Consider the following 27,139-nt stretch of genomic DNA (forward strand, 5'->3'; position numbering starts at 1 on the left):
ACATCAATAAAATAATTTGAAAAGCACCAATATCATCAAGAAAATATGTTGGTGAAGGTTATAACACAAAGTACATGAACACATGAACATGCATTAAAGCCTCCACAAGAAGCCATTATTTACATAATTTATTCTGGAAATGTAAACATTCAGCACAGTTAATCTTTTTTGACTGGCTGGTTTATGATATCTTTAAGAAAATAATAGTAATTTAATTTTTAGAAAATGTGAGCTGCTGGAAATAAAAAAAAATAGAATATTAGATGAAAAACTCAAAGTTAAATGAAAATGTAGCATTTGCAACTAACTAAATGAAACAAAATAATTTTAAGCTGATGTACTAAAATAAAAAAAAACTAAATAAATAAAAATCAATTAATGCTAAATAGAAATATTACAAAATTAATAAAAAGGAGAAGCACATAAAATTACCAAAACATCACCTAAAATTAAAACAATAAGTAAATAATTAAACAGTATATAAATAATACTAAAATATGACTGCTGATTGCCTGTGCAAAACCCAAAGCCACAATACTACACCGTTGTTGAGGTTTTTAGCATCTTGCTAGGTGGTGGGAGGGTTGTTGCTTACTAGCCAAACTTTTAAAAAAAAGCCCATTTCCAAGTCTCCTATCTTCACTGTCCTGCATTACAACATGCTTTGACTACCTAAATAAAAGTGAATCATGAATCTGACGTTCAGTCTCTTACACAGCACTTTAGACATACTTGTCATAGAAACAAAACTCTGTCTTAACCTGTAAGTTTTCCAGTAAGCTCTGTGACCAGATGACGGTGTTTGTGTGTCAGACATGAGTCAGCTTAGCTGGTATGAACATTGTTTCAGGTTTGTTTACACTGATGCTTGCCCACGCAGAGTCTACGACAACTGCCTTCTACCACACAAATCGAGAAGACAGAAAACAAGAAGAGAGAACGTGATTTAGACGCAACAAAACAAAGTAAAAGATCTGAATACTGAAAACAAAGACATTGAATGATTCCCAAATTGGCTCCTGTGATTGGTTTTGGACGCTGTGCAGTGAAAAAGACAGCTACTACGTGGGGTTTGCAAGCCGACGAAGCCCTTGAGTGAAATGCATGACGATGACATGTGTCATCTCTGTCAAAGGGTCAGAGCCATCCGGGATCAAGTTCAGCTGCCCCGTCAATCAGCTTCACCATTAAACACATCTGTGTCCATTTGCCAAGGGCTCCTAATGCAATGCCATTTGTGTCTCTCTGTTAGTAGCCACATAAATCAACTAAGTATTTGGAAACTGAACCGTTATCATCACTTTTTACTTAACTGCTAGTAATACATTTCAGTATTAAAGAACATTCAAATACTAATTAAAGAGCAAAATTATTTTTAAATAATTATTTCATCATTTCAGTTTTGCAACGAAACAGATGTGTACGGCTTCTGTGAATCTGTGTTTATATCTTACAATATTAATGTCTGTGCTGTCACTGCTGTAGAAATATACCTCTATCTGAAGTCTTCATAGTACATAGAAAGTCATATGTATGACATAAAAAAAATGTATTATGATATACTAAATTACAAATCAAAAAGTCAAGAGTATGACATACTAAGTCATAATTATGACAAAAAATAATTAGATACTAAGTGACTGTGACAATTGTGACATAAAAAGTTGATGGTATAAGATTTGAAACTAAGTCACAATTAGGATGTAAAAAGTCAAAATGAGATGAGGTAAGTCATAATTTTGAAATAGAAGGTAAAAACAAATGAGATACCAAGTCACCAATTTGAAATAAAAATTCAAACTTCATAATTATGAAATAAAATTCAAATTAATGACATACTAAGTCATCCGTAAGTCACAATTATGAGATAAAGTCAGAATTGACAATTCAAATCTAAAATACTAAGTCACAATTAAGACTTTTTTTTTTTTTTTTTTTTTTACAGTAACTGTACCTCTGTAATTCATAGGATAGGTTTGCCCATAACTGGTCAAATAAATAAATCATACCTGAAATGCCTAGTAAACAGTCTGTCCACACCTCTGCCCACAGATTGAAGAAGAGCTGGCCTCACTTCATAAGGAACGAACTGAAAAAATCAGAATATTAGATGAAAAACTCAAAGTTAAATGAAAATGTAGCATTTGCAACTAAACTAAATGAAACAAAATAATTTTAAGCTGATGTACTAAATAAAAAAAAAACTAAATAAATAAAAATCAATTAATGCTAAATAGAAATATTACAAAATTAATAAAAAGGAGAAGCACATAAAATTACCAAAACATCACCTAAAATTAAAACAATAAGTAAATAATTAAACAGTATATAAATAATACTAAAATATGACTGCTGATTGCCTGTGCAAAACCCAAAGCCACAATACTACAACGTTGTTGATGTTTTTAGCATCTTGCTATGTGGTGGGAGGGTTGTTGCTTACTAGCCAAACTTTTAAAAAAAAGCCCATTTCCAAGTCTCCTATCTTCACTGTCCTGCATTACAACATGCTTTGACTACCTAAATAAAAGTGAATCATGAATCTGACGTTCAGTCTCTTACACAGCACTTTAGACATACTTGTCATAGAAACAAAACTCTGTCTTAACCTGTAAGTTTTCCAGTAAGCTCTGTGACCAGATGACGGTGTTTGTGTGTCAGACATGAGTCAGCTTAGCTGGTATGAACATTGTTTCAGGTTTGTTTACACTGATGCTTGCCCACGCAGAGTCTACGACAACTGCCTTCTACCACACAAATCGAGAAGACAGAAAACAAGAAGAGAGAACGTGATTTAGACGCAACAAAACAAAGTAAAAGATCTGAATACTGAAAACAAAGACATTGAATGATTCCCAAATTGGCTCCTGTGATTGGTTTTGGACGCTGTGCAGTGAAAAAGACAGCTACTACGTGGGGTTTGCAAGCCGACGAAGCCCTTGAGTGAAATGCATGACGATGACATGTGTCATCTCTGTCAAAGGGTCAGAGCCATCCGGGATCAAGTTCAGCTGCCCCGTCAATCAGCTTCACCATTAAACACATCTGTGTCCATTTGCCAAGGGCTCCTAATGCAATGCCATTTGTGTCTCTCTGTTAGTAGCCACATAAATCAACTAAGTATTTGGAAACTGAACCGTTATCATCACTTTTTACTTAACTGCTAGTAATACATTTCAGTATTAAAGAACATTCAAATACTAATTAAAGAGCAAAATTATTTTTAAATAATTATTTCATCATTTCAGTTTTGCAACGAAACAGATGTGTACGGCTTCTGTGAATCTGTGTTTATATCTTACAATATTAATGTCTGTGCTGTCACTGCTGTAGAAATATACCTCTATCTGAAGTCTTCATAGTACATAGAAAGTCATATGTATGACATAAAAAAAATGTATTATGATATACTAAATTACAAATCAAAAAGTCAAGAGTATGACATACTAAGTCATAATTATGACAAAAAATAATTAGATACTAAGTGACTGTGACAATTGTGACATAAAAAGTTGATGGTATAAGATTTGAAACTAAGTCACAATTAGGATGTAAAAAGTCAAAATGAGATGAGGTAAGTCATAATTTTGAAATAGAAGGTAAAAACAAATGAGATACCAAGTCACCAATTTGAAATAAAAATTCAAACTTCATAATTATGAAATAAAATTCAAATTAATGACATACTAAGTCATCCGTAAGTCACAATTATGAGATAAAGTCAGAATTGACAATTCAAATCTAAAATACTAAGTCACAATTAAGACTTTTTTTTTTTTTTTTTTACTTTATGGAATTTTTGAGACTTTTTGACCCTTTATGTCAAAATTATTACCTAGTACTTTATAATTTTGACTTTGTCATAATTATGATTTTTTTTTCGCTGTGTGGTGGAATTGGCCTTCCCTACATATTAGCTACAAACAAACAGATAAATAAATACATACATAAAGAAATTAACTGTTTTAAAGGTACACTGTAAAACATATTGAGCGCACTCACATGAGCTGAAGACTCATTATATCAGCTGCATAATAAAACTGCAGTTTTCTTTCTCATTTTTGACGTATTTTTTATTAAACATGAAGTTTAGGTGGTGCATTATAACATGCTCGTCCCTTTTTTTTAAAGCCAACAGGCTATAGTTACCTCACAGCATGCAGGGCCAGATTTACCTCTTTTCGTGACATAGGCAAAGCTAATTTTGGGCCCCCCTTCCCTATTAATATAATAGGCCTAATATTACCACCCAAGCAAACAAAAATATTTCTTAATCAGTGAAACCGTTACAGTATTTTCTATTGCAATAAGCACTTGCGTTCAGTCAATAAAAATCGAATGTAGTTCTTAATTTGTTTGAGAAGTGAGAAAGACCATATAACCACTTCGGGAGTGCATTATTTCTCTAATAATTTTAACAGCCTGGAGTCACAACCACACATCAATTGTTCAGTTGATTTGTTTCAAGATATTTAACATGTTTCTGTCCTGAAACCTCGTGTGTGTTGAACTATTTTTGCACCTCATCCCAAACCTTCCGTTGCAAATTCCAAAACGTCATTTTAGAGCTGATAACAGAGGCTTGAGCCATTGATATGCAGGCTAACTCAGTTATTAATGCAGTCTAACGCAGTTATTAGAGAGAGAGAGCGAAAGAGAGAGATTAAGTGCGTGTGAATACCTGCGTCTGTGCGTCTCTCAGCAGCAGCATCTACTAATAGCGAATCTTTAAGTTGAACTGCTTCAAGAACCTCGCTACTGAGAAATGTCATGTAGCTTTTCAGCTGCGAAACATAGACACGTGCCTAGAATGCCTATGCGTAAATCCGGCCCTGCTCACACAAATGAAGCATGATTTGCTGCCTGTTAATTGTTTAGGTGTTAGGGGAGTGAAATTCTCGCTCTAGAGAGAATTTGATTGAAAAACAATCTATGCAGTGCAGTATGAGTCAGCAATATTTTTCAACTGTAAATTTTAAATTGTATATACAAATTAAAAGTGAATTTGTCAATGTTAGTACATAGTAGTACACTAATATAAACACAAATAGAGTAAAAATCACTTTTAAGATATGATTGATGTTTTATAGGTTTAAATAGCCGCAGATGGGAGTCACTGGATTAATTCAATAAATCTGCAGAAAAATGGCTGCGTCCTCATCTTTCCATCAGTCAAAATCACTCGATCCTGAGCGGGCAAATAAAGCAAAACACATTACAGCCATAAAATATTTGTACACTCTCTCTACAACGAAGGGAGGGAAAAAATGTGATATAATTTCAATCAACCACTGCTAGGTCATCAATATGATTCATGTACAAAATAATTACCAATGGACTAGTTAATTATTGATGCGAAAGTGTGCATGAATTCAATAATCTAGAGTCAAATTATTCCTCTTCCACCACATTCACGTTGGGACGTAGTGTGCCGATAGTATTGTGTATCGACGATAGTTAGAGATATTGCCTGTGGCTGATGCCTTTGACGATTATTATTAGGCTAGTATTACTATCTAATTAATATTAGGGCTTATTTGTTCCATCATATTTCTTTTTCCATGTTTTTTTACAGTGTTGTGCGTTATAACCAATCACACACGATTATGTTAAGCTTATGAATGCAGCGGCCAATCAGATGCGTTCAGATGAGTCATCGCTGAAAATGTTGTTCACTGCTCTCTCGCAAATTCTCTCATCACGAACAGCAATGTGCATAATATGTGCATAATATCATAAAATGTGCATGAAGTGCATAAACTCGTGCTAGACTGAACTTGTGATGATGGTCTTTGGTTCGTTGCTCGTTTTCTGTAGCTGCTTTTTGAATAACTGAGGAAATGTAAGCCTTATGATTAGTAACTTACAATGTTTCTATTGAATCATGTTAAATACAAATTCAGTCATATTAAAAACATTAGGCCGCTTTTAGCCTTACGCTGGAGTTGGTTCACTTCCCGGCTATGAAACTAATTAATTAAATAAATTAGCACGATAATAATAATACATGATAATATCGTGAATTGAGCATATCGCCCAACACTATTGGGACATCAACCAATCAGATTCAAGAATTCAGCAATGGTATAAGCTCTTGTACAATTACCTTTGGAAACCATGTGTGAAATGAAAACGTGCAGGAAAAGTTTAGCTAGACATCTTCTCGCTCAGCTATCAGTTGCTCTGCCCTCCTCATGTCACTCACTCAGACAACTGTAGCAGCAGCTCCCCTTCAGATCATCCCAGACACTCAGAGATACCTCACAGTAGATGCGGCGGGGCCGGAAAAAGGCTGAGGGAGCGATAATGGGCACTTACGGCTGTCGTAGCAGATGTTGCCGAGGGCTCGTCCCGTCTGGAGCAGTATTTCCTGGTCCTTACAGTTTAGCAGCTGAACCAGAGGAGGAATGAGTCCTGCTTCCACACACGGGCTCCTCATGAATTCTGCAGAGAAACGCAACCATTTCAGCTCAATCAGATAAACACTGACTGACTTGAAGCACAAGTTCACTTCCAGAATAAAAACCTGCTGATAATTTGCCAGTGTTGGGAAGGTTACTTTGGAGATGTAGTAGGATACAGATTACAAGTTACCCTATCTAAAATGTAATAAGCAGTGTAACTATTTAAATTGCTTTATTAATGTAACTGATTACATTTGATTACTTTTCAAAATTTCTAATGTTTTCAACTGTTAATCATTTTCAAACAACTAAAATCAGGCAGGGTTAACCTTACAGTAGTATTCAACACTGATTACTATCACTTTCCAAATCCTTTATCCCTTGAATTAAGATTATAATAATTTAATTTTAAAGCACAGCCACCACAAAATCAGACTTACTTTGAGATCATTCTGAGGTTAAATACAGATTTAAAACCATAACAAGAAATAGTTTAGTAGCTATGATACTGTTTTTGGAAAAAAAAATATATATAAATTGTATATACATTACCTATTTGTGTATATATATATATATATATATCCAAATAGGAAATAAAACAGTTATCGAATAAGCACGTGTCCTATTCTGTGTCCTAAACTGAAACATTGGTGTCTGATATATTAGAGCATTCACTGCAATTTATGAAAGATTTATGAAAGAAATCAATCATAAGTAACTGTAATTTAACTACACATTTATTTCTCAGTAACTGTAACTGATTACAATTACATTTATTTTGTAATTAAATTACGTAATTTAGTTACATGTAACTAGTTACTTCCCAACACTGTAATTTACTCACCCCCATGTCATCCAAGATGTTCATGTCTTGCTTTCTTCAGTCGCAAAGAAATTAAGTTTTTTGAGGAAAACATTCCAGGATTTTTCTCCATATAGTGGACTTCAATGGTGGCCAGCGATTTGAACTTCCAAAATGCAGTTTCAGAGCAGCTTCAAAGGCCTCTACACGATCCCAGCCGAGCAATAAGGGTCTTATCTAGCGAAACGATCAGTCCTTTTCTGAAAAAAAAATATATATTTATCCACTTTTTAACCACAAATGCTCGGCTTGCTCTAGCTCTGTGATACGCGTCTTCACACATCACGCAATCCTGTTATAAAGGTCATGCGCTGTTAGTTCTTCGTCTTTGTACTTCGGTTAAAAACTCCATCTCATTTTCTCCTCCAACTTTAAAATCATCTGACATCGCTGTTTTACCTTTTTTGTAAAGGGCGATTACTTTGAAATAGGAAATAAAACAGTTATCGAATAAGCACGTGTCCTATTCTGTGTCCTAAACTGAAACATTGGCGTCTGATATACTAGAGCATTCACTGCAATTTATGAAAGATTTATGAAAGAAATCAATCATAAGTAACTGTAATTTAACTACACATTTATTTCTCAGTAACTGTAACTGATTACAATTACATTTATTTTGTAATTAAATTACGTAATTTAGTTACATGTAACTAGTTACTTCCCAACACTGTAATTTACTCACCCCCATGTCATCCAAGATGTTCATGTCTTGCTTTCTTCAGTCGCAAAGAAATTAAGTTTTTTGAGGAAAACATTCCAGGATTTTTCTCCATATAGTGGACTTCAATGGTGGCCAGCAATTTGAACTTCCAAAATGCAGTTTCAATGCAGCTTCAAAGGCCTCTACACGATCCCAGCCGAGCAATAAGGGTCTTATCTAGCGAAACGATCAGTCCTTTTCTGAAAAAAAAATATATATTTATCCACTTTTTAACCACAAATGCTCGGCTTGCTCTAGCTCTGTGATACGCGTCTTCACACATCACGCAATCCTGTTATAAAGGTCATGCGCTGTTAGTTCTTCGTCTTTGTACTTCGGTTAAAAACTCCATCTCATTTTCTCCTCCAACTTTAAAATCATCTGACATCGCTGTTTTACCTTTTTTGTAAAGGGCGATTACTTTGTTTTTGCATGTTCGCTTTGTAAACACTAGGTCGTCTACGCGTGACGCGTGACCTTTCCAACATCACCTAATACAGACATGCATGCGCATCACAGAGCTAATGAGCATTTGTGGTTAAAGAGTGGATAAATATAAAAAATTTTTAAGAAAATGACCGATCGTTTCGCTATACCCTGGTGAAAAAAACCAGCCTAAGCTGGTTGGCTGGTCTTAGCTGGTTTAAGCTGGAAGTAGCTGGTTTTAAGTGGCCAAAACCCCTCTAAAACCAGCCTGCTGACCAGCTAAGACCAGGCAACCAGCTTAGGCTGGTTTTAGCTGTTTTAGATAAGACCCTTATTCCTCGGATGGGAACGTGTAGAGGCCTTTGAAGCTGCATTTGGACTTTCAAATCTTTGGCCACCATTGAAGTCCACTATATGGAGAAAAATCCTGGAATGTTTTCCTCAAAAAACTTTTTTTTTTTGCGACTGAAGAAAGAAAGACATGAACATCTTGGATGACATGGGGGTGAGTAAATTATCAGGAATTTTTTATTCTAAAAGTGAACTTATCCTTTAAAATCAGTATATATGTGTGGTAGAGTCAACTAGTGCTCTTTATGCACGTCTAAATCATGACTCCACAAAACATCCTTGAATGTACAAGATTGCAAATGGAAATACTACGGGTGGGCGATATAGCCTCAAAATTCTATCACAATATTTCAAGAATATTTGCGATAACGATATTTATGACAATATAGAAAAAAACATGGAACAATGTTTTATTAGTGATTGCAGCTGGCAGGCAGCAGCATTTATTATGCAAACAAAATCAAGGGCATTTTACATCCTTTTCCAATGAGCTACTGTCATCGATGAGAGACTATTTATCTTAATTCTTATTCCATCCAAGTAGCAATTTGTTTGTATTCTTTTAGAATTGATGACTAGATATTTTGATGTAAATGGTACCGAGGTATTACCATGTTTTAGATTGTAATACCTCAGTTCTCTTTTAGGTTACCATGGTATATGAATGTAATAATCATTTAGTAAACTGTATCATGTTATTTACTACTATTTTGGTATCCTAATATTTTTAAATTAGCTTCTATTTTTATATTTTCAGTTTTCTTTTTAATTTGGTATAAGTTCTAGTAATTCCGTTTTGTGCATTTGTCATTTTTATTAGCTTTTAAATATTTATTTTTAGTTTTATTTTATTTTTATTTCAGTTTTAATTTGAGTAATTTTAGTACTTCAACTTAAATGTATATTGGTTTCAGTTAGCTGCCAATGCAACATTTAAGATTTTAAATGTCATTTTTTGAATCTACTATTTATATATTTATTTATTTCAGATTTATTTGAATTAGCGTAAATAAATAAACGTTTTCATTTTAGTCAACATTAACAACACTGACAAGCAGCATCAGTCACGTTTTCAAAAAATTGAACTAAACAAAAAATATTTAATATTTTGAATGTTTAAATGTTTGTAAATTATTGAATTTCCAGAGAAATGATGTAAATAATGGCTTCTTATGGAAGGTTTAGTGCACAAGTTCAAGTGTTTCACTTAATATGTAGATTTTATTTCAGCTTTAATTCAATTAATATATTTAGTATTAATATAATTACATTTAAAATAAAATAAAATTGTATATATTTATTTAACCATTTTTAATAATTTTAGTTAACAACAACAACAACACAGGTGCTAAGGAACTACCATAATCAATGCACCATAGTAACAGCGCAGTATACCGTACTGTAGCAAATGCATCACTGAAATCCTAAAATGCATCCTGCTCCTGTTAGAAAGTGCTGGAGACGTTGCAGATGAAACGCAGATGTTCCCCGAGGAACGCTGACAGCCGAATGCCAGCAGGAGCTGCCAGAGATCTGGCACACCACCAGGCCACTGTCATTAGCTACCTAGCAAACTGCTAAAAGGCCATTCATTATTTTAACCTTTTTATCTCAGGCACTCTCCATACACTTCCAAACCCCAGCTCTATCTGTCTGAAGTGTGCTCTAAACACTTGTGTAATTAGACTAAAAGCTTTAGGTGAAGAAGCACACTGACTCTGCAAGACTGCAGGTTGCGCCTGCGTAATGTAAACCAGGCTGGTAAATACCAGAGCCTTGCAAATATTTAATAAAGTTAATTAAATCAAATTTAAAAAATAACAATTATTTATTTATTGATATATTTTTAAATATTTAGTACTTAAAAAACTGTGATCAGAGAGACTAATTAAGCTGAGCAAAGAACACAGAATGTGTTCGCACAATAAATTGAATTGCTGATTTGCTGTTGCATAAACAAGGTAACTTATCTGACGGCGAATGACTGGTTCTGTCAAACAGAGTTCAAAAACCGACTGAAATTACGTCTACAAAGCAAAAAGGAAAACTAGATTCTCAGCTCCACACAGAAAGCTCTCCTGTACACTAGTTTAGTCTGCCAAGCTGTTATTCAACCCTGTTAACATCACATCTGTGATTGGATTTTGAAAAGATAGACATCCACGGAGAATAATGTTGCCAAAAACAGTCAAAACTGGCAAATGGTACACTCATAAAAGCAAAATACATGTGAAATATTATAAATATTATGATATTATATAAATATAAAGAATTGAATCTCAAACACATTTACAATATTTGATCACATTTAGTGCTGTCAAACGATTAATCACAATTAATCGCATCCAAAATAAAAGTTTCTGTTTACATAATATGTGCGTGTGTGTATTGTGTACATTTATTAAGTATATATATATATATATATATATATATATATATATAAATACACACATACAGTATGTTTTGAAAATATTTACATGTATATATTTATAGTCATAATTTGTTATATATAAATGTATTTAATATATGAACATAACATTTTTCTTAAATATATGCATGTGTGTGAATTTATACATACAAAGTAAATATACACAGTACATACATATGCAAACAAAAACTTTTATTTTGGATGCAATTAATCGCAATTAATTGTTTGACAGCACTAATCACATTAATGACAAATTACATCTGTTGCTCGTATGAAACGGTTGTTTTTCTTCGGAAGACTTGGGTTAAAGCACTCGATTCATATGGATTATTATTATGATGCCTTTATGTACTTTTTGAAGCTTGAAAATGTTAATTACCTAGACTTTTAATGGGTGGACAGAATATTAGAAATGTCTTCATTTGTGTTTTGAATATGAACGAAAGTCTTACAGGTTTGAAACGACACGAGGGTGAGTAAACGATGACTGAATTTTCATTTTTGGGTGAATTATCCCTTTAAAATCTTCACATATTTAAAATATTTTACAGGCAGTGTAATAAAACCGCTAATAAAAATGATGACTTTTATATTTAAATCATGTAATGTAAGTAATGCATATTTTTAACGAAAAAACCTACATGCAATTAATATGAATTAGTGCTGTCAAACGATTAATCGCGATTAATCGCATCCAAAATAAAAGTTTTTGTTTACATAGTATATGTGTGTGTACTGTGTATATTTATTATGTATATATAAATACACACACATACAGTATATATTTTGAAAACATTTACATGTATATATTTATATTCATATAATTTAAATTATAAATATAATATAGATTATATATATTAAATATATAAACGTAACAATTTTCTTAAATATATACATGCATGTGTGTATTTATATATGCATAATAAATATACACAGTACACACACATATACTATGTAAACAAAAACTTTTATTTTGGATGCGATTAATCGCGATTAATCGTTTGACAGCACTAGTATTCATATATAATATTAATATTAATAACGCATTTATATTTCAAATTCATTTTCTGTACAGCATACATTCACATATTATTTAATTTTTTTAGCTATTTAATTGATAAATTAAAGCAATAATTGACACTTACTTTCAAAACAATTGTTAGATGCAGAAAAATGAAATTTTATCAAGAGTAGTAAATTAAAAGTGCTTACTGCAGTTATCTCAGGACTGCATCACGCGTAGTGCGGTGTGTTTAGGAGTCAACTCAATTTTAATCGGTTTGTCTGTTTTGAGATCGAATGGTTCTGCCGCGCTGATCTTATAGCTTACATGTCAATAGCAGTAATAAAGACATGCATGCTTGAACGGCCACAGACTTGACTGCAGCGTCAGTGAAACTGGGGGAGAAGAAGCAGAGAATAGCAGAGACGAACAAACAGACCTGAGTGGCAAAACAGGTTTATTTTATTATTTTAAAACAGGTTTCTATTAGGAATGATAATATAGAGCTGTACTAAGGCTAGTGAAATAAAGGCAGTATATTAAGGCTCTGAACTCACAAAAACGAAGAGACTGATTATTACAATGGCAGTTATTTTTATTACCTAAATCTTTCTTAAAGATTCACTCAGGGTTTTTTTTTTTCCATTACAAAAATGTATCTCTGAAGAACTGAACAGTACTTTTGAGGGGAAAAAAAGGAAAACAAATCATGAACGCGCAAAATGTAGATTTCAGTTATATCAGTAGCCTAAATAAACGGCATAACACGGGCCCAGTGTTATTTTATTATCATTGGGATACTATTATAGCAGGGCTTTTCAATTAGCTTCACTGGAGAGCTGGATTATCGAATTGAAAGAGCTCACATTTATATATAGGTTGGGAGTGTTGAGTATTGTGGATGTTGAGATTATTCATTTCTTTGTGAAGTATTTTCACTTTCCTTCCTCCTCCCCCTCATCCTCTTCCCAATAATAATAATAATATCAATAATAATAATAATGAAAATATTTGCCCACTGACAAGGATACCGACATTTAAACCCTGGGTGAAGACAAGGACCCGATCTGCAAACTGTCCGACCCGTGGTGGCAATGGGAAGTGACAATGGTTTGGACTGTATTGTGTTGTAAATATGAGGATCTCCTTGTCAGCATAGGCTGGTTTATGCCATTGTTGACTTTTGCGTGAAGCTGCATCCACACCACTAGGTGTCAGTAAGTCCAAAATGATGTAGGAAGCAACAACTGGCGACGCAGGAGCACTTACCATTTTTGGCCACCTCTGCAATGAGTTTGGCTACTTTTGGTGTACACGAGTTCTGCGCAGACAGAAGAGTGGGTATCATGGCAAGAACACCCATCTCCTGGATCTTTCCACTGGTATCAACATCTGAAAACAGAGCGAGGAACATCAGTAAATTACATGATTATCAGAAAGGATCTGACCTGCAAACACAAAGGTTTCAGATTCAGTCCACAAGCAGTGACCCAGGAAGTGAAGCATCATTGAAATAAAACACATGACATCTAGTCTAGATATGGTGATTTTGGTCTGACAGGTCCATATTGAACCTGTGAACAATTGAAACTTAATCGAATAACAGTTTCGGTTTTGCCCTCCAACGGTTATGAAAATACAATAATCTAGATAAAACGATTATTGCGCCCCATTCTGCACCTTTTCCAGCGCTACGCTTTCATTCCTCCATAAAAGCCCAATTTCACGTGCAAATCAGTAAAATCATGTAACGTGACTTTTGCAAAATGGGTCGTGCTTGATTTAGTATTAGATTTATTCATGTTTTTAAAAGCGTGAAAGAGAACTTGCGCTGCTCCTCAGAAAGATAACTTTATATGCGTTTAGAGACGGAGCAGAACACGGACATGTAAAGTCATCTTTTAGCTCAAGATGTGCACCTAAATGGTCAAATACATGCAAAAATGTGTTAAAATGCCGCGCTTAGTGATTATTCATGTATACCTTCATCGGTCATGTAATAAATGAATGTAAACAGTTGAGAATGAAAATACGCGTGGAACAGTAAATTGGATCTGTACTGCTCTTAAAGTGACAGCGGGTAATATTCCTGCTGCGACTCTGCGCTTAATATTAATCAAACAACAAAAGACAAATTCAAAATCCCACACTGCTCTTGGGTGAAGGACTTTTGTAGCTTTCATAAGAAACAAGGAAAGTTTAATTCTTACAGTGAAGACTATGCCATTTTATTTTACATTTGATTATTAATTTCTGTAGTAGGCTGTTAACTGATTGAGACTTGCATAAATAAAACCTTAAAGCACAGTTTGTTCTATTTCATTCTTTCTGACCGGAGGTGCACAGGACGAGTCTAATACAAACAAAGTCCCTCGTGACTAGGATGACTTGGGGTCCTCCTTATTTAACCCCGTGATTTCCTGCAGACTGTCCCTATAATCTTCTTGCGTGCATGTATTACAGGTCGAAGAATATTAAAGGAAGACACTTGGAATCCATTTTTTAGCTTCGCAACAAATCAGGTGTTGGTGTTCTCCAGAGGCTGCATCGGATTCAGTTGAATTCATCAGAATAATGTGGTGAGTTTGGTACATTTATGCTCAGGGTTCGTTTTCCCCGGCATTGTTTGGTGGCTAGATAGAGTGTTTTCGCTCTGTGGTGCTGTCGGATAGTACTGCAGTATCTCACAGCTGTAAGAGACCGCATTAAGAGTGGGTGCTGATCTGTGTGTATCTATTGGCGATTCTACTAAATGCTCTGCTGAATGCGTGTAGGCTTAGTTTGCATTCATGTATTAGGTGTGTACATTGTAAATGTTTAACATCAAGGATACATACATATTTATTTACACACAGATTGTTATTCAGATATATATCTGAACTAGTCCGGTGAAAAGGCTTTAATGAATATAGTGATAGTCAGAGTGTTTTCGCTCGGCTTACAGGAATTTTATCCAGGCTAGGGTGGAAAAAGTATCTCATGCCTGCACATTGTGCATTGCCACTCTGCAGAAGGATGATGGGCACGACTGCTGGCCTTCCTGTTTAGGCTTGGACCAGGATGCTTGCATGAACTGCAGAGTTTTGTCTTGGGAGAGAGACTTCAAGGATAGCTTTGGTGGAAGGACTCTTGGCTGAGTCGCTACCAACACCAACACCACCACCACGTAAATCGACAGCTAAACGTAAACATACTGAAGCAACGTGTACTTCAGCTGGTAAACGATCTAAGGAAGATCCCTTAACTAAGAAGGTGGATGTGTTGACTGCTGAGTTTGCTCAGATTAAGTCCTTGTTTATGAATTTGCAAACATCTGAGAAACGAGTTTCTTTCAGTTGAAGCTCTAACTTTGGAGTGCTGAAGCAACGTGTACTTCAGCTGGTAAACGATCTAAGGAAGATCCCTTAGCTAAGAAGGTGGATGTGTTGACTGCTGAGTTTGCTCAGATTAAGTCCTTGTTTATGAATTTGCAAACATCTGAGAAACGAGTTTCTTTCAGTTGAAGCTCTAACTTTGGAGTCCCCCATTTATGAGGAGGATGTCATGTCTGTGACTGCTTCTCACAGTCAGTTCTATGAGGATGAAGAAAGGGAGGTTACATCAGAGATTCAGTCCCAGGTCTCTTATGAGGAATCCCAGGATACTGATCGGGGATCTGTGGAATGTCCACAGTCAGAGCACGAAGTGGTGAAGCAGGCTCTTTGGGCTGCATTGGCTCGCCTAGGTCTTGATACAACCCCGGCAGCAGCAGCCTCTACTAGTGCTTTTTTCAGAGGTTCGGTTCAACCATCTCTTCTTACCATTCCACCATCTAAAGATTTTATCTATGAGTTGCAAAAGTGTTTCGCATTGGCACAATTCTCTCTCCCATCTTATGTTGGCATTGTCCCAGTCTCTTCAGTATTCTGGAAGTGATGCTACAACCCAGGACTTAAGTGATGCTACGTTACAGTAAATAGCATTCATGACAAGAGAATTGGGTAGGCTTATGTCAACACTCACACAGGCACGCTGTCAAGTCTGGCTTGCACAATCACTCCTGTCTGAGGCCTGTAGGAAATCACTGAGGGGCCTTCCGGTAGTCCCCGGACAACTCTTTGGCTCAGCTGCACAACAGACACTAGAGCGCAGTGTCCAGGCGAATCAGACCAGACAGCAGTTTGCAGACCTGAGGAGAGTTCCACCATCTCACTTACACTAAAGACAGCCCCCTGGAAGCCATGAATTGCAGGTCCAGCTGATATTCATAGGAGCCAGCCTCAGCATTTCAAAGGGGTCAAGATTTCACAGTTTCAGACCCCAACAATGCAAATTCCTTAAAGCAAGAAATAAAACAACTCTTAGAAAAGGGTGCCATCGAACCAGTAAAGTGGTCAGAACGGCTCGGTGGTTTCTACTCAATATACTTCATAATTCCAAAAAAAGATGGCGGGGTAAGGCCTATACTCGACCTTCGCTCCCTCAACAAGTTTCTGAAGATACTTCCATTTCACATGTTGCGCATGACCGATGTTCTCCACGCAGTCAGGCATCAGCACTGGTTCACCACAATGGACTTAAAGGATGCTTACTTCCATGTTCCAATTGCTCCACAGCACAGGCCTGCTTTGCATTCCAGGATCAAGTCTTATTAGTTCTGAGTACTTCTATTCGGTCTTTCTCTATCCCCACGAGTCTTCACCAGGTGTATGGCAGCAGCATTGGCTCCAACACAGGCCAAAGGGCTTCAGGTACTTCCGTACCTGTACGACTGGCTGCTTTGCTCTCACTCTGTGGTGGAAATCACACAGCTGCTCTCCCATATTGCCCGGCAGTTCATAGGTGTTATCCTGGACTCACAATTAATGATAGCTTTGCCATCAGAACAGCGGGTGAACAGTATTCTGTGGCTCCTCCAGCAGTTTCAAGCGCAGGCCAGGCTAACATTCAGGTATTTTCTCAGACTCATGGGTATGCTGGCAGCAGCAGCTACGGTAATACCATTGGGTCTTCTTTCACTTTGTCCCTTCCAGAGATGGGTGAACAGTTTTCATCTGAATCCCAGTGGGCACAGGAACAAGTTGATCAAAGTTACACAACAATGCCTTCTCACGCTGAAACTATGGAGGAGGAGGAGGAGGTCATATCTGACCAAAGGGCTTGCTCTGGGCAGGATTCCCTCTCGGCGGGAGCTAGCCAGACCGATGCTTCTTTTACCGGCTGGGGAGCAGTCTGGCAACACAGAGCGGTCAGAGGGCAACAGGTTTCCTGGCAAAGAGGGGAACTACGAGCAGTGCTACTGGCACTGAAGCACTTTGCACTGAATCTGGAAGGCAGGCATGTTCTTGTCAGGACAGACAATACATCAGTGATTTATCACATCAACCATCAAGGGGAAACGAAATCCAGCCAGTCTCTTCATGTATCACATGAGCTGTTGACCTGGGCCTTCCCTCGGTTTGCGAGTATCAGAGCCATGCCCTGGAGCCTTCCCAGGAGGATGGATCTCCTCCACCAGTTGGGAGGTCAGATATGGCACACGAATCCAGACTGCCTACAGCTCTGTGTTTGGCCTCTGAAGGGCCAGAACCACTTTTGAGAGTCTGTGATCAGGATGTACAGAACACTTGAATTCTAGAGCACCTTTCCCCAGGAGTGCTTATGCTTATAGGTGGAAGTTCTTCTCTGATTGGTGTAGGATTGCGCAGCGACTGCGCCCCCCTCAGATCATTCGGGTACCCTCATGGGACCTGAGCCTTGTCTTGAAGTCTCTTACATTACCTCCATTCGAACCTTTTGAGCACAGTGACTTGAAGTGGCTCTCATTGAAGACAGCTTTTTTCTTGGCCATTACTTCAGCTAAACGAGTGAGTGAGCTCCACGCTGGAATGCAGATGGTTCGGTAGTGAAGTTGTGGCCAAACCCAGCATTTCTCCCCAAGAGGCTCCCTGCCCTGTTTAGAAATCAGGCAGTTGAGCTGGCAGTATTTAATCCTCCAAGGTTGGATTCACAAGAAGGAAGTGGATGCAGACTTTTGTGCCTGGTAAGGGCTCTCCGTGGCTACCTCAGGGCCACACAAGATTTTCGGCAATCAGACCAGCTTTTTCTCTGCTTTGGGGGGCAGAGAAAAGGTCAGCCCCTCTCAAAGCAGAGATTGTCACATTGGGTAGTGGAGGTTATCACCCATGCTTACAAGTCTAGTGGTAGTCCATTGCCATCGGGAGTGAGATGTCATTCAACAAGAAGCATTACAACGTCTTGTGCGGCACTAAAAGATGTCCCTCTAAGTGACATCTGTGCAGCAGCTACATGGTGGGATAGATTTTGATTTTAGACACTAATCTTTGGAATTAATGCATCTACACAAGAATACCTATTAAAGGGTTAGTTCACCCGAAAATGAAAATTAGGCCGTTTTTTTACTCACCCCCGATGCATCCTAGGTGACTTTCTTCTTTCAGACGAATCCAGTCGGAGTTATATTAAAAATTGTCTTTGATCTTTCAAGCTCTATCGTTGTACTCAGCGGGTGTTGCAGTGCTTCGGTTCAAAAGACGTGAAATAAAAAGCACCTTTCCATAAAAAAAAGTGTCTCACACGGCTCCGGGGGGTGAACAAAGGACTCCTGTAGCGAATCGATGTGTTTTTGTAAGAAAAATATCCATATTCAAAACGTAATAATCACTTTAATCTAGCTTGCGCCAGCAGTTGTACACAGAAACAGTTCCAGTGGAATGACGTATGAGGTCAGCGTTGCACATGCGCCGGTGAGTCTCGTGAAAACCAACGTTTGTTTACAGGATCAAAAGAAGCAAAGTTTCCTTACTTTAGCAAAGGAAAACAAGTCTCCTCTTGGCTTATATCGAAATCCTCCGACATTCTTCTTTACAAATCCTCGTTTTGTACTTCTAATTAGTGACCATTGTTTTGTTTTGATCTCTCCGCGTGCGTCACTTCTGAGCGTTGCACGCGCAAAGCTGACCTCATACGTCATTCCCCCGGAACTGCTTCCGTTTACAACAGTGAGCGCAAGCTAGATTCAAGTGATTATTACGTTTTGAATATGGATATTTTTCTTACAAAAACGCATCAATTCGCTACAGGAGGCCTTTGTTCACCCCCCGGAGCTGTGTGAGACACTTTTTTTTATGGAAGGGTGCTTTTTATTTCAGGTCTTTTGAACCGAAGCACTGCAACACCCGCTGAGTGCAACAATAGAGCTTGAAAGATCAAAGACAATTTTTTAATATAACTCCGACTGGATTCGTCTGAAAGAAGAAAGTCATATACACCTAGGATGCATCGGGGGTGAGTAAAAAACAGCCTAATTTTCATTTTTGGATGAACTAACCCTTCAAGTCTCTCAACAAGTAAAACTGATGTTAACACTGATGTTGGTTTGTGGTGAGGTTTTACACAACCACATATAAAGAGCAGTAACTAGCTGCTGAAACTAATACAATTTAAAGCACAGCAAAACTAGGAACAGGTTCTTATCCGCCTGGTAACAAAGTCATATTTACAATAGTTTTGTTATTGTTAACTAAGACAAAAAAAAAATTGTTAACTAAAATATAGCTGAAATAAAATAAAATAAAATATAAACATTATATTTTAAAAACTTAAAAGAAAATGTAAAATGTTGCCTTGGCAATTAACTGAAATAAAAGTTGAAATTAAATAGAATAGAATTAAAGAAAAATATAAAAAAACTAATAAAAATGACAACAGCACTTAAAAAATATTAAAACGTATACTAAAATTAAAATTAATTTAAAATGTTAATGAATACTATAACAGTATATAATAATACTAAAATAACACTGATTTACAAGGTTGATACAATAAGCAGAACTAAGGACTGAACTTACAATCTTTTAAATAAACTAGACATCCACAAGCAGAACCATATTTTCTCATTTGTTTTCCGAGTTGTGTTTATGTAGTGATGTTTATTACTTTTGGACAGACAGAAATACAGATCACAAAGTCTACTCACTTCTTTTCTATATATAATTATTTATTTTTCTTTTTTCTCAAAATGATCTCTAATCTCACCACTAAATGATACATAAAACTTAATCAGACAGTCTTTTCCGGTCTAAATGGGCATTTTTTGGCAAGAATAAGATGGGCAGAATTCAAGTAATACTGCAGCATCCTGAAAACGTCATTAGTGAAACAATAAGCTTGATAATTTATTTGCATTTTAACTGACGCTTTCCATTTATTTTATTTTTAATCACGGTTTCAGTTAGCTACATTTTTCCTGCAGGATAAAAAATAGCTGCAAGGTTTTTAACAACAAAATGGATTTAGTTCAATCCTGCATCCTTGAATAATCTGAATATAAAACATAAGAGGCCTAAGCTGTCCTTAAGTCAAGGTTCCTGCCCTTTTCAATCATTCTTTATTTCAGCTGATGCTGTAAGGAATGAGGAAAATTAACAGCTATATAAAAGACTTAAATGCAAAATGACAATTGAATTGAAAAGAATGCAGACTTACTATTGTGGGCCAAAGCTTTGAGCAAGCAGTCCAAGCAGCCCTCGACACTGTCTGAAGTGCTGTCTGCCGACGAGAGCTTCAGAGTCTTCAGGGCTTCGCTCAGGTTATCCGCTGATGGACGAGAAATAATGGACAGCTTTATCTCTTCAATAGTTTACAATTGCACAAAATCATGAAACGACAAAACACATATTTTTATAAGGCACGGTGTTCTAAAGGAGCCCAAATCAATTATATTATATACAACTAATAACATAATTTTCTAAAAAAATAAAATAAATTAATTCTGTTGTGAGTATCAGATATAAAACATCAGTCTTTTGAGGAACATTTATTTGTTCATCTCTCTATCACCATTGTATTGCATTGAATGACACGAAGACACAGAACAAACTGAGACAGACTAAATCCAGAAGAACTGTGGCAGCGTCTCCAATACGCTTCAAGAAACCTCCCTGCAAAGCTACAGTACTGTAAAAAGTTTTAGGCACTTGTGAAAAAATGCTGTCAAATGAGGATGCTGTCAAAAATAATGTCGTAAATAGATTTTCTTTATCAATTAACTTCTATTAACTCAATTAAATCAACATTTGGTGTGACCATCCTTTGTGTTTAAAGCAGCTTTTGAGTATAGTGACATTATATTTACATGCATTTGATTTACTCAACAAGCTATCATAATTTCTTCTTCATTTATGGCCATATTAATATCAAAAACTGCACCTTATTCCATAATTTTGCTCAGTTTGGGCCTCTAAATAAAAATATATATATATGTTTTTTTCCTCCAAGTATGAGCTCCATATTCTCTTATATCATACTATATATATGAGCCATAAAACCCTTATGTATCAAATATGATACTCAATAAAAAACATATGCAAACTTTTTTCTAGATTTTTTTTCAATGTTTTGTCTAATAGTTCAATAAACTGTTCTGTTTTTTAAAAATGTGATTTTTTTCAGAGTTATTTCATGCTTTACAGCGTTAATTTGACGACTATACAAAATTACTAATAAAAAAGTTTGTCTTACAATCTGTAAGACAAACCCAAGTTATTGCCTTTTTGCCTTAACTTCATTAAGCCAGTGCAAGGGTTGACAGTAAGCACTAAGCACTTAGATTAACAGGGTCGAGTCCAGATCTCGGGTCCCATAACTCATCATACTACACTCATTTTGCTGATGCTTTAATCCAAAGTTTTCATGCATTATCTGGGAACTTGACCCATGACCTTGGTGCTTGCAGGTGCCATGCTCTACTGTTTGATTCACAGAAACATCTGTCATGATTGGAAGCTCTTTTAATAGGTAGAAGAGCTCTCAACTAATATGACAAGGGCAGAAAGAAGCCAATTAAAGTGTGAATGGTGATTCTCGAATATACTTGTCACTCTGGGGATGGTTAAAGCCAATGAAGCCTTCGTTCCATTAACAGACTCCAACAAATCACGTCGAGATAAAGGCCAACAGAGACAATGAGTCAGATCTATCGTCAAATCAGCCGTCTACTTTATATTTAGTCTAGAAAAAAGAAATAAAAGCACAAATTCCCAAGAACTTTCAGCTGCAAATTAACTACATCATACTCCTGCATAAAGCATAACTACTATCGTATACAAAAATACTAATTAAACCAGCTCCAAGTTTCATTAAAAATAAAATCAAACAAAAAGGTGTTTTCTGCAAAAAATAAAAAAATATTTCGTGCAATTTTCTACACAAGATGGTTGTCTTCTTTGTGTTCGTTTGGATACCAAAAAAAGCTCAATAGTTAAAAACAGCTCAAATTACTTAAAATGTTTCATATGTTAAAATAATTTTTAAAAACTGCAGCTGGGGGTAACAGAATCCAGACAAACACGCTTTTGGTGTAAATTAATATGTTGCAATTATACCAAACTCGGCCAAAATAGTAGCGTGCAAACAAAATGAATTACCTTAAAGGGATAGTTCACCCAAAAATGAACACAAACGAAGATTTTTTTAACTCAAACCGTTGCAGTCTATCAGTCTTATAATGTCAGTCAATGGGCTCCGTGGCTTCGAAAGTAAAAAAAAAAAAAAACATACACAAACAAAACCAAATTAAAGCCTGCGGCTCGTGACGATACATTGAGGTCTTAAGACACGAAACGATCGGTCTGTGCAAGAAACTGAACAGTATTTATATCGTTTTTTACCTCTGACATTTTTTACGCGCAATGTCTGAGCGTGTTCACAATCTCATGTCTCATCCGGCACGTGACGCATGTACGTGCTCCGGCATAGTAGACATAGATATACATAAGTAGGTGCCTCATTACTGACCGTTTCTATGGGCCACGATATATTCCAAAATGGCGGACGTGTCAACGTATCTGAAGCGGTCGAATAGGGCATCTATACATATCTATGATAGTAGACGCATGTGTGGAAGCGATCTGTCGCGCGTATACGTCACTCATTATTTACACAGTGCAGAGAGATTGCAGACGTGTTCACTGGCACTGCGATGATCTAAAGATATTTAGAAGTACAGGTCATCACAATGAAAGACGATTTTGATATATCATCATCAGACAACGTGGAATTTTTTGCCCGACCGTATTTATTTGACGTCACGCGCCGGATGTTGTGAACGCGCTCAGGACAGTTGGACATTGCGATGGATCAGAGGTAAAAAATGATATAAATACTGTTCAGTTTCTTGCACAGACCAATCGTTTCGTGTCTTAAGACCTCAATGTATCGTCACGAGCCGCAGGGTTTTGTCGGTGTATGTTTTTTTTACTCTCAAAGCCGTGGAGCCCATTCACCTCCATTATAAGACTGATAGACTACAACGGTTTGAGTTAAAAATCTTCGTCTGTGTTCTACTGAAGAAACAAAGTCACCTACATCTTGGATGCCCTGGGGGTACGCAGATAAACATCACATTTTCATTTTTGGGTGAACTATCCCTTTAATTTTGTTGCGCAATATTTTCAAAATGCACACATTTAGATTAAAATACAGGGATAATTCACACAAAATTTTTCAATAACAATTTTGCCACCATTTACTCACCCTCATGTTGTTTCAAACCTGTATGAGTTTCTTTCTTCTGTTAAACACAAAAGAACATATTTTGAAGAATGTTGGTAACTGAACAGTTGCTGGTCCCCATTGACATCTATATATGTGAGGGAAAAAATACTATGGAAGTCAGTGGATACCAGCATTTGTTCAGGTACCAACATTCTTCAAAATATGTTCTTTATTGTTTAACAGAAGAAAGAAATTTATACAGGTTTGGAACAACATGTGTTGTTTTCATTTTTGGGTGAACTATTCCTTTAAAAGGGTTGAACGGCTGTTTAATAAACATTATACACTTAACATTAGATTATATTTAACTAATTTATTTAAAAGGAAAAGAATGCAATGAATTAAATAAACATACAATGCATTTCTGTAGTGAGTTTTAAACAGTTAAAATTTTCCGATGTATACGAAGAAATATATGGATACTTGTTAGCAGAGATTTTAGCAGAGTTTTAAATGATTAAAAAGGAAAACGTTCCTCCATAAGAGTGACATTTGACTGACTGGTTGTTGAGGTGGCTTCACATTTGTAGTGGCACAAGTAGCAACAGACCTTTTCCAGAGATGGTCGTATTATAGCAGTTTTGGCTACTGTATTGTGACGTTCCTTTGAGTGTAGCAGAAAAACATTTAGGTTCTGTCCATTGGATGGAGGCAGATCTGAATGCAAGCTTACAGTCGATCGTAAGAGAGGGGCGGGCACCAGAAGACACCAGAAAGAAGTCTGTCGTTTTCACCAGAAGTCCAACTTAGGATATTCTGATTAATAATTATCAAAAAAAAAGAACATATGCATGGATGAATAATTCACAATAACATTAAAAACATGCATTCAGAAAATAGGTGAATATGGTGAATTTAAATTTCATGCCGACTCTTAAAACAAACAAACAAAAAAATTTAACTGATTAATCTCACTTTATCGGCATGATCTCAGAATTGATCCGATTTATTTTCTTGATGCGTTCCCCTTTCGGGCTCTGTCTTTACATTTATTTTGGGTCAGCTGGCCAATCAGAGCAGACTGCGCTTGTCAGAAGGAGGGACTTTGTAGAAAACGAAGCATTTGAGAGAGGCGGGGCATAGAGGACCTACAATAATGTACAGTATTTGAAAAATAATGTGTGTTTTGAACATTAAAGCATGTCAACATACTCTGATGCACCAAATACACAAATAACGATCTTTAAAAAGGCATCATATGACCCCTTTAAAATAGCTTCTTTTTTTCAAGAAAGAAAGCTATACAGATCTGTGATGGCATGAGGGTGAATATTTGGTTGAACAATCCCTTTAACGAAAGAAAAGAAAACACTGCGTTTAAACCCTAAAACTTGCATAGATGACAAACGTAGCAGAATACATATGATATTAATAATAATATAAATGATAACATCAGTTAATAAGAACTAGTGCTGTCAAACGATTAATCGCATCCAAAAGAAAAGTTTTTGTTTACATAATATATGTGTGTGTACTGTGTTTATTTATTATGCATATATAAATGCACACACATGCATGTATATATTTTGAAAATATATACATGTATATATTCATATAACAGATAAATACATTTAATATATTAACATATTTTTCTTAAATACATGCATGTGTGTGTATTTATATAGACATAATAAATACACACACATATATATTATGTAAACAAAAACTTTTATTTTGGATGCAATTAATTGCGATTAATAAGAACATATTTATGATTTTCTGTCGAATAACGGTACTTGTGCCTACTGCTGGAGCAAACAAGACAAAAAAAAAGGTTGAAAATCACTGCCCCGAACACACACCGCACCCTCCATCAGAATATTCAGATTATATCTGCTTATATGTGACCTCCTTTTCTGCCGACTCACCATCTCACTGTTTCATGATCCAGATTGTTCACATTCATTTGAATCCACACATGCACTGATCTCCCAGCATCTAGTTCGCATATTTGAGTCAAGTATTACATCACAGGCTGTCAATCACACAAGACTAGCATGCACTGGGGATGTCTAAGAAATATGAGGCATGTTATTAATACCAAACTTCATTTCCTAGATGCACTGCAAATTTAAAAACTCGTTTTCTTCAGGCACCGGTGATCATCTCACCAAGCCAGAGGAACAGAATTAGCCCAAAAATGAAGGATGCAGGATGATGAGCATGTGTGGTCCTGTTGTGCATTTGTGAATAATCCATGGCAACGTTACATCACAGCCTCTCTCTGAAGGATGGGCTCTCAGAATGAGTTTGTCCAAAGCACATAATGTGAACACGCTCTGGTTGTGCCTCAAAAGCATTAGTGACCGCCTGAGCCACTCACACACTCACTAGTGTGCATTTATCATTTGTAAATTCGTTCAATATTAATTACAGATCATGAGGAGTTCATATTCTTCAGCAGATATCTGCAGATCTTCATGTTTCGCTTTACTTACCCATCTGGCTAGTGTGTGTGTGACAGTCCAAACGGGCTCCAAGTGTGCTCTCTGGAGGACTGAGTGCGCTGGTTATCTTGAAGCGGGTACCGGATCGGTTTTGGTTCGCTTGTCAGACAGATATCCGGGCAAGGCCCACCTTAACCCACGCTGCTCCGGTGAAAACAGCCTCTACCGCTACAGTACATGTAACGTTACCGGGGAGATGCATACAACCGGGTGAAACCCCTCTGTGCTGATGTCGGGGATTACGTTATTTAACCGGAAGAGATGAACGCTCATGTGCATCAAAATAAATACAGCGGCACTTCAGATGCACTTCCTTCTAGAGAGCGAGCTGTCTGGTTCTCCGCTCAGCAGACGAGCGCGGCGAAGCCCCGCCTTCCTCTCAGCTGATTGGTTTGTGATCCGCACAGACGGTTCTAGTCTCGACGCTGATTGGTGGACTTCGTTGTAGTTAAAACAAGCCACGCCCTTTTGGGGGTGTTTGCTCGAGTCACGTTGCTTGTGTTACAACTCAAATATGAGATGGGCAAAAAAGCCCTTAAACTATGTAATCTTTTGTAATCATATTTTTTGATGATTAAGCCCCTTGTATTGTACACTATACACTTTTCCTGTTATGTTTCTTTGTGTATTTTTTTGTTATGCTGCTATTTGGACTTCTTAGAATTGCATTACGATTTTTCTTACTGTTATTTATTTGGTATTTATGTTCTTCAAGCAATACAATTTTTTAAATATGATGGGAAGTCTGACTCGTTCATGTGAATCGGTTCTTTCGAGCGGTTCGCTTTAAATCGCCCGTTGCAAAAAATAAATAAATAAATAAAATCAGTGATTCGTGTGCGTCATGACGTAATTACGCCATCACGTGGTCAGTAAAGCTGTTTGTTAGTTTTTATTTCGATTAAGTATGATCTATCTATCTATCATACAGCTTAAATATAGTTAGTAGTTGCATATCA

General features: G+C 36.4%; 1 protein-coding gene across 2 annotated transcripts in view; it reads right to left on the bottom strand.

The window, feature by feature from the left end:
* Positions 1–26,546, bottom strand: part of LOC107561516 (rap1 GTPase-GDP dissociation stimulator 1-like) — a 67,066-nt gene extending 40,520 nt beyond the window's left edge. For both annotated transcript variants that reach the window (XM_016245971.1, XM_016245972.1), the window contains exons 1-4: positions 26,172–26,546; positions 20,665–20,775; positions 13,447–13,569; positions 6,319–6,444 (exon numbers count right to left, since the gene is read on the bottom strand). In XM_016245971.1, the coding sequence (XP_016101457.1) occupies positions 6,319–6,444; positions 13,447–13,569; positions 20,665–20,775; positions 26,172–26,175 (364 nt within the window). In that variant the 5' untranslated portion in view covers positions 26,176–26,546. The remainder of the gene's footprint in view (positions 1–6,318; positions 6,445–13,446; positions 13,570–20,664; positions 20,776–26,171) is intronic.
* Between the last annotated feature and the right edge of the window lie 593 nt (positions 26,547–27,139).

The sequence above is a fragment of the Sinocyclocheilus grahami genome, unplaced genomic scaffold, assembly GCF_001515645.1.
Source record: "Sinocyclocheilus grahami isolate Dianchi unplaced genomic scaffold, SAMN03320097.WGS_v1.1 scaffold776.1, whole genome shotgun sequence".
Taxonomy (NCBI): Eukaryota; Metazoa; Chordata; class Actinopteri; order Cypriniformes; family Cyprinidae; genus Sinocyclocheilus; species Sinocyclocheilus grahami.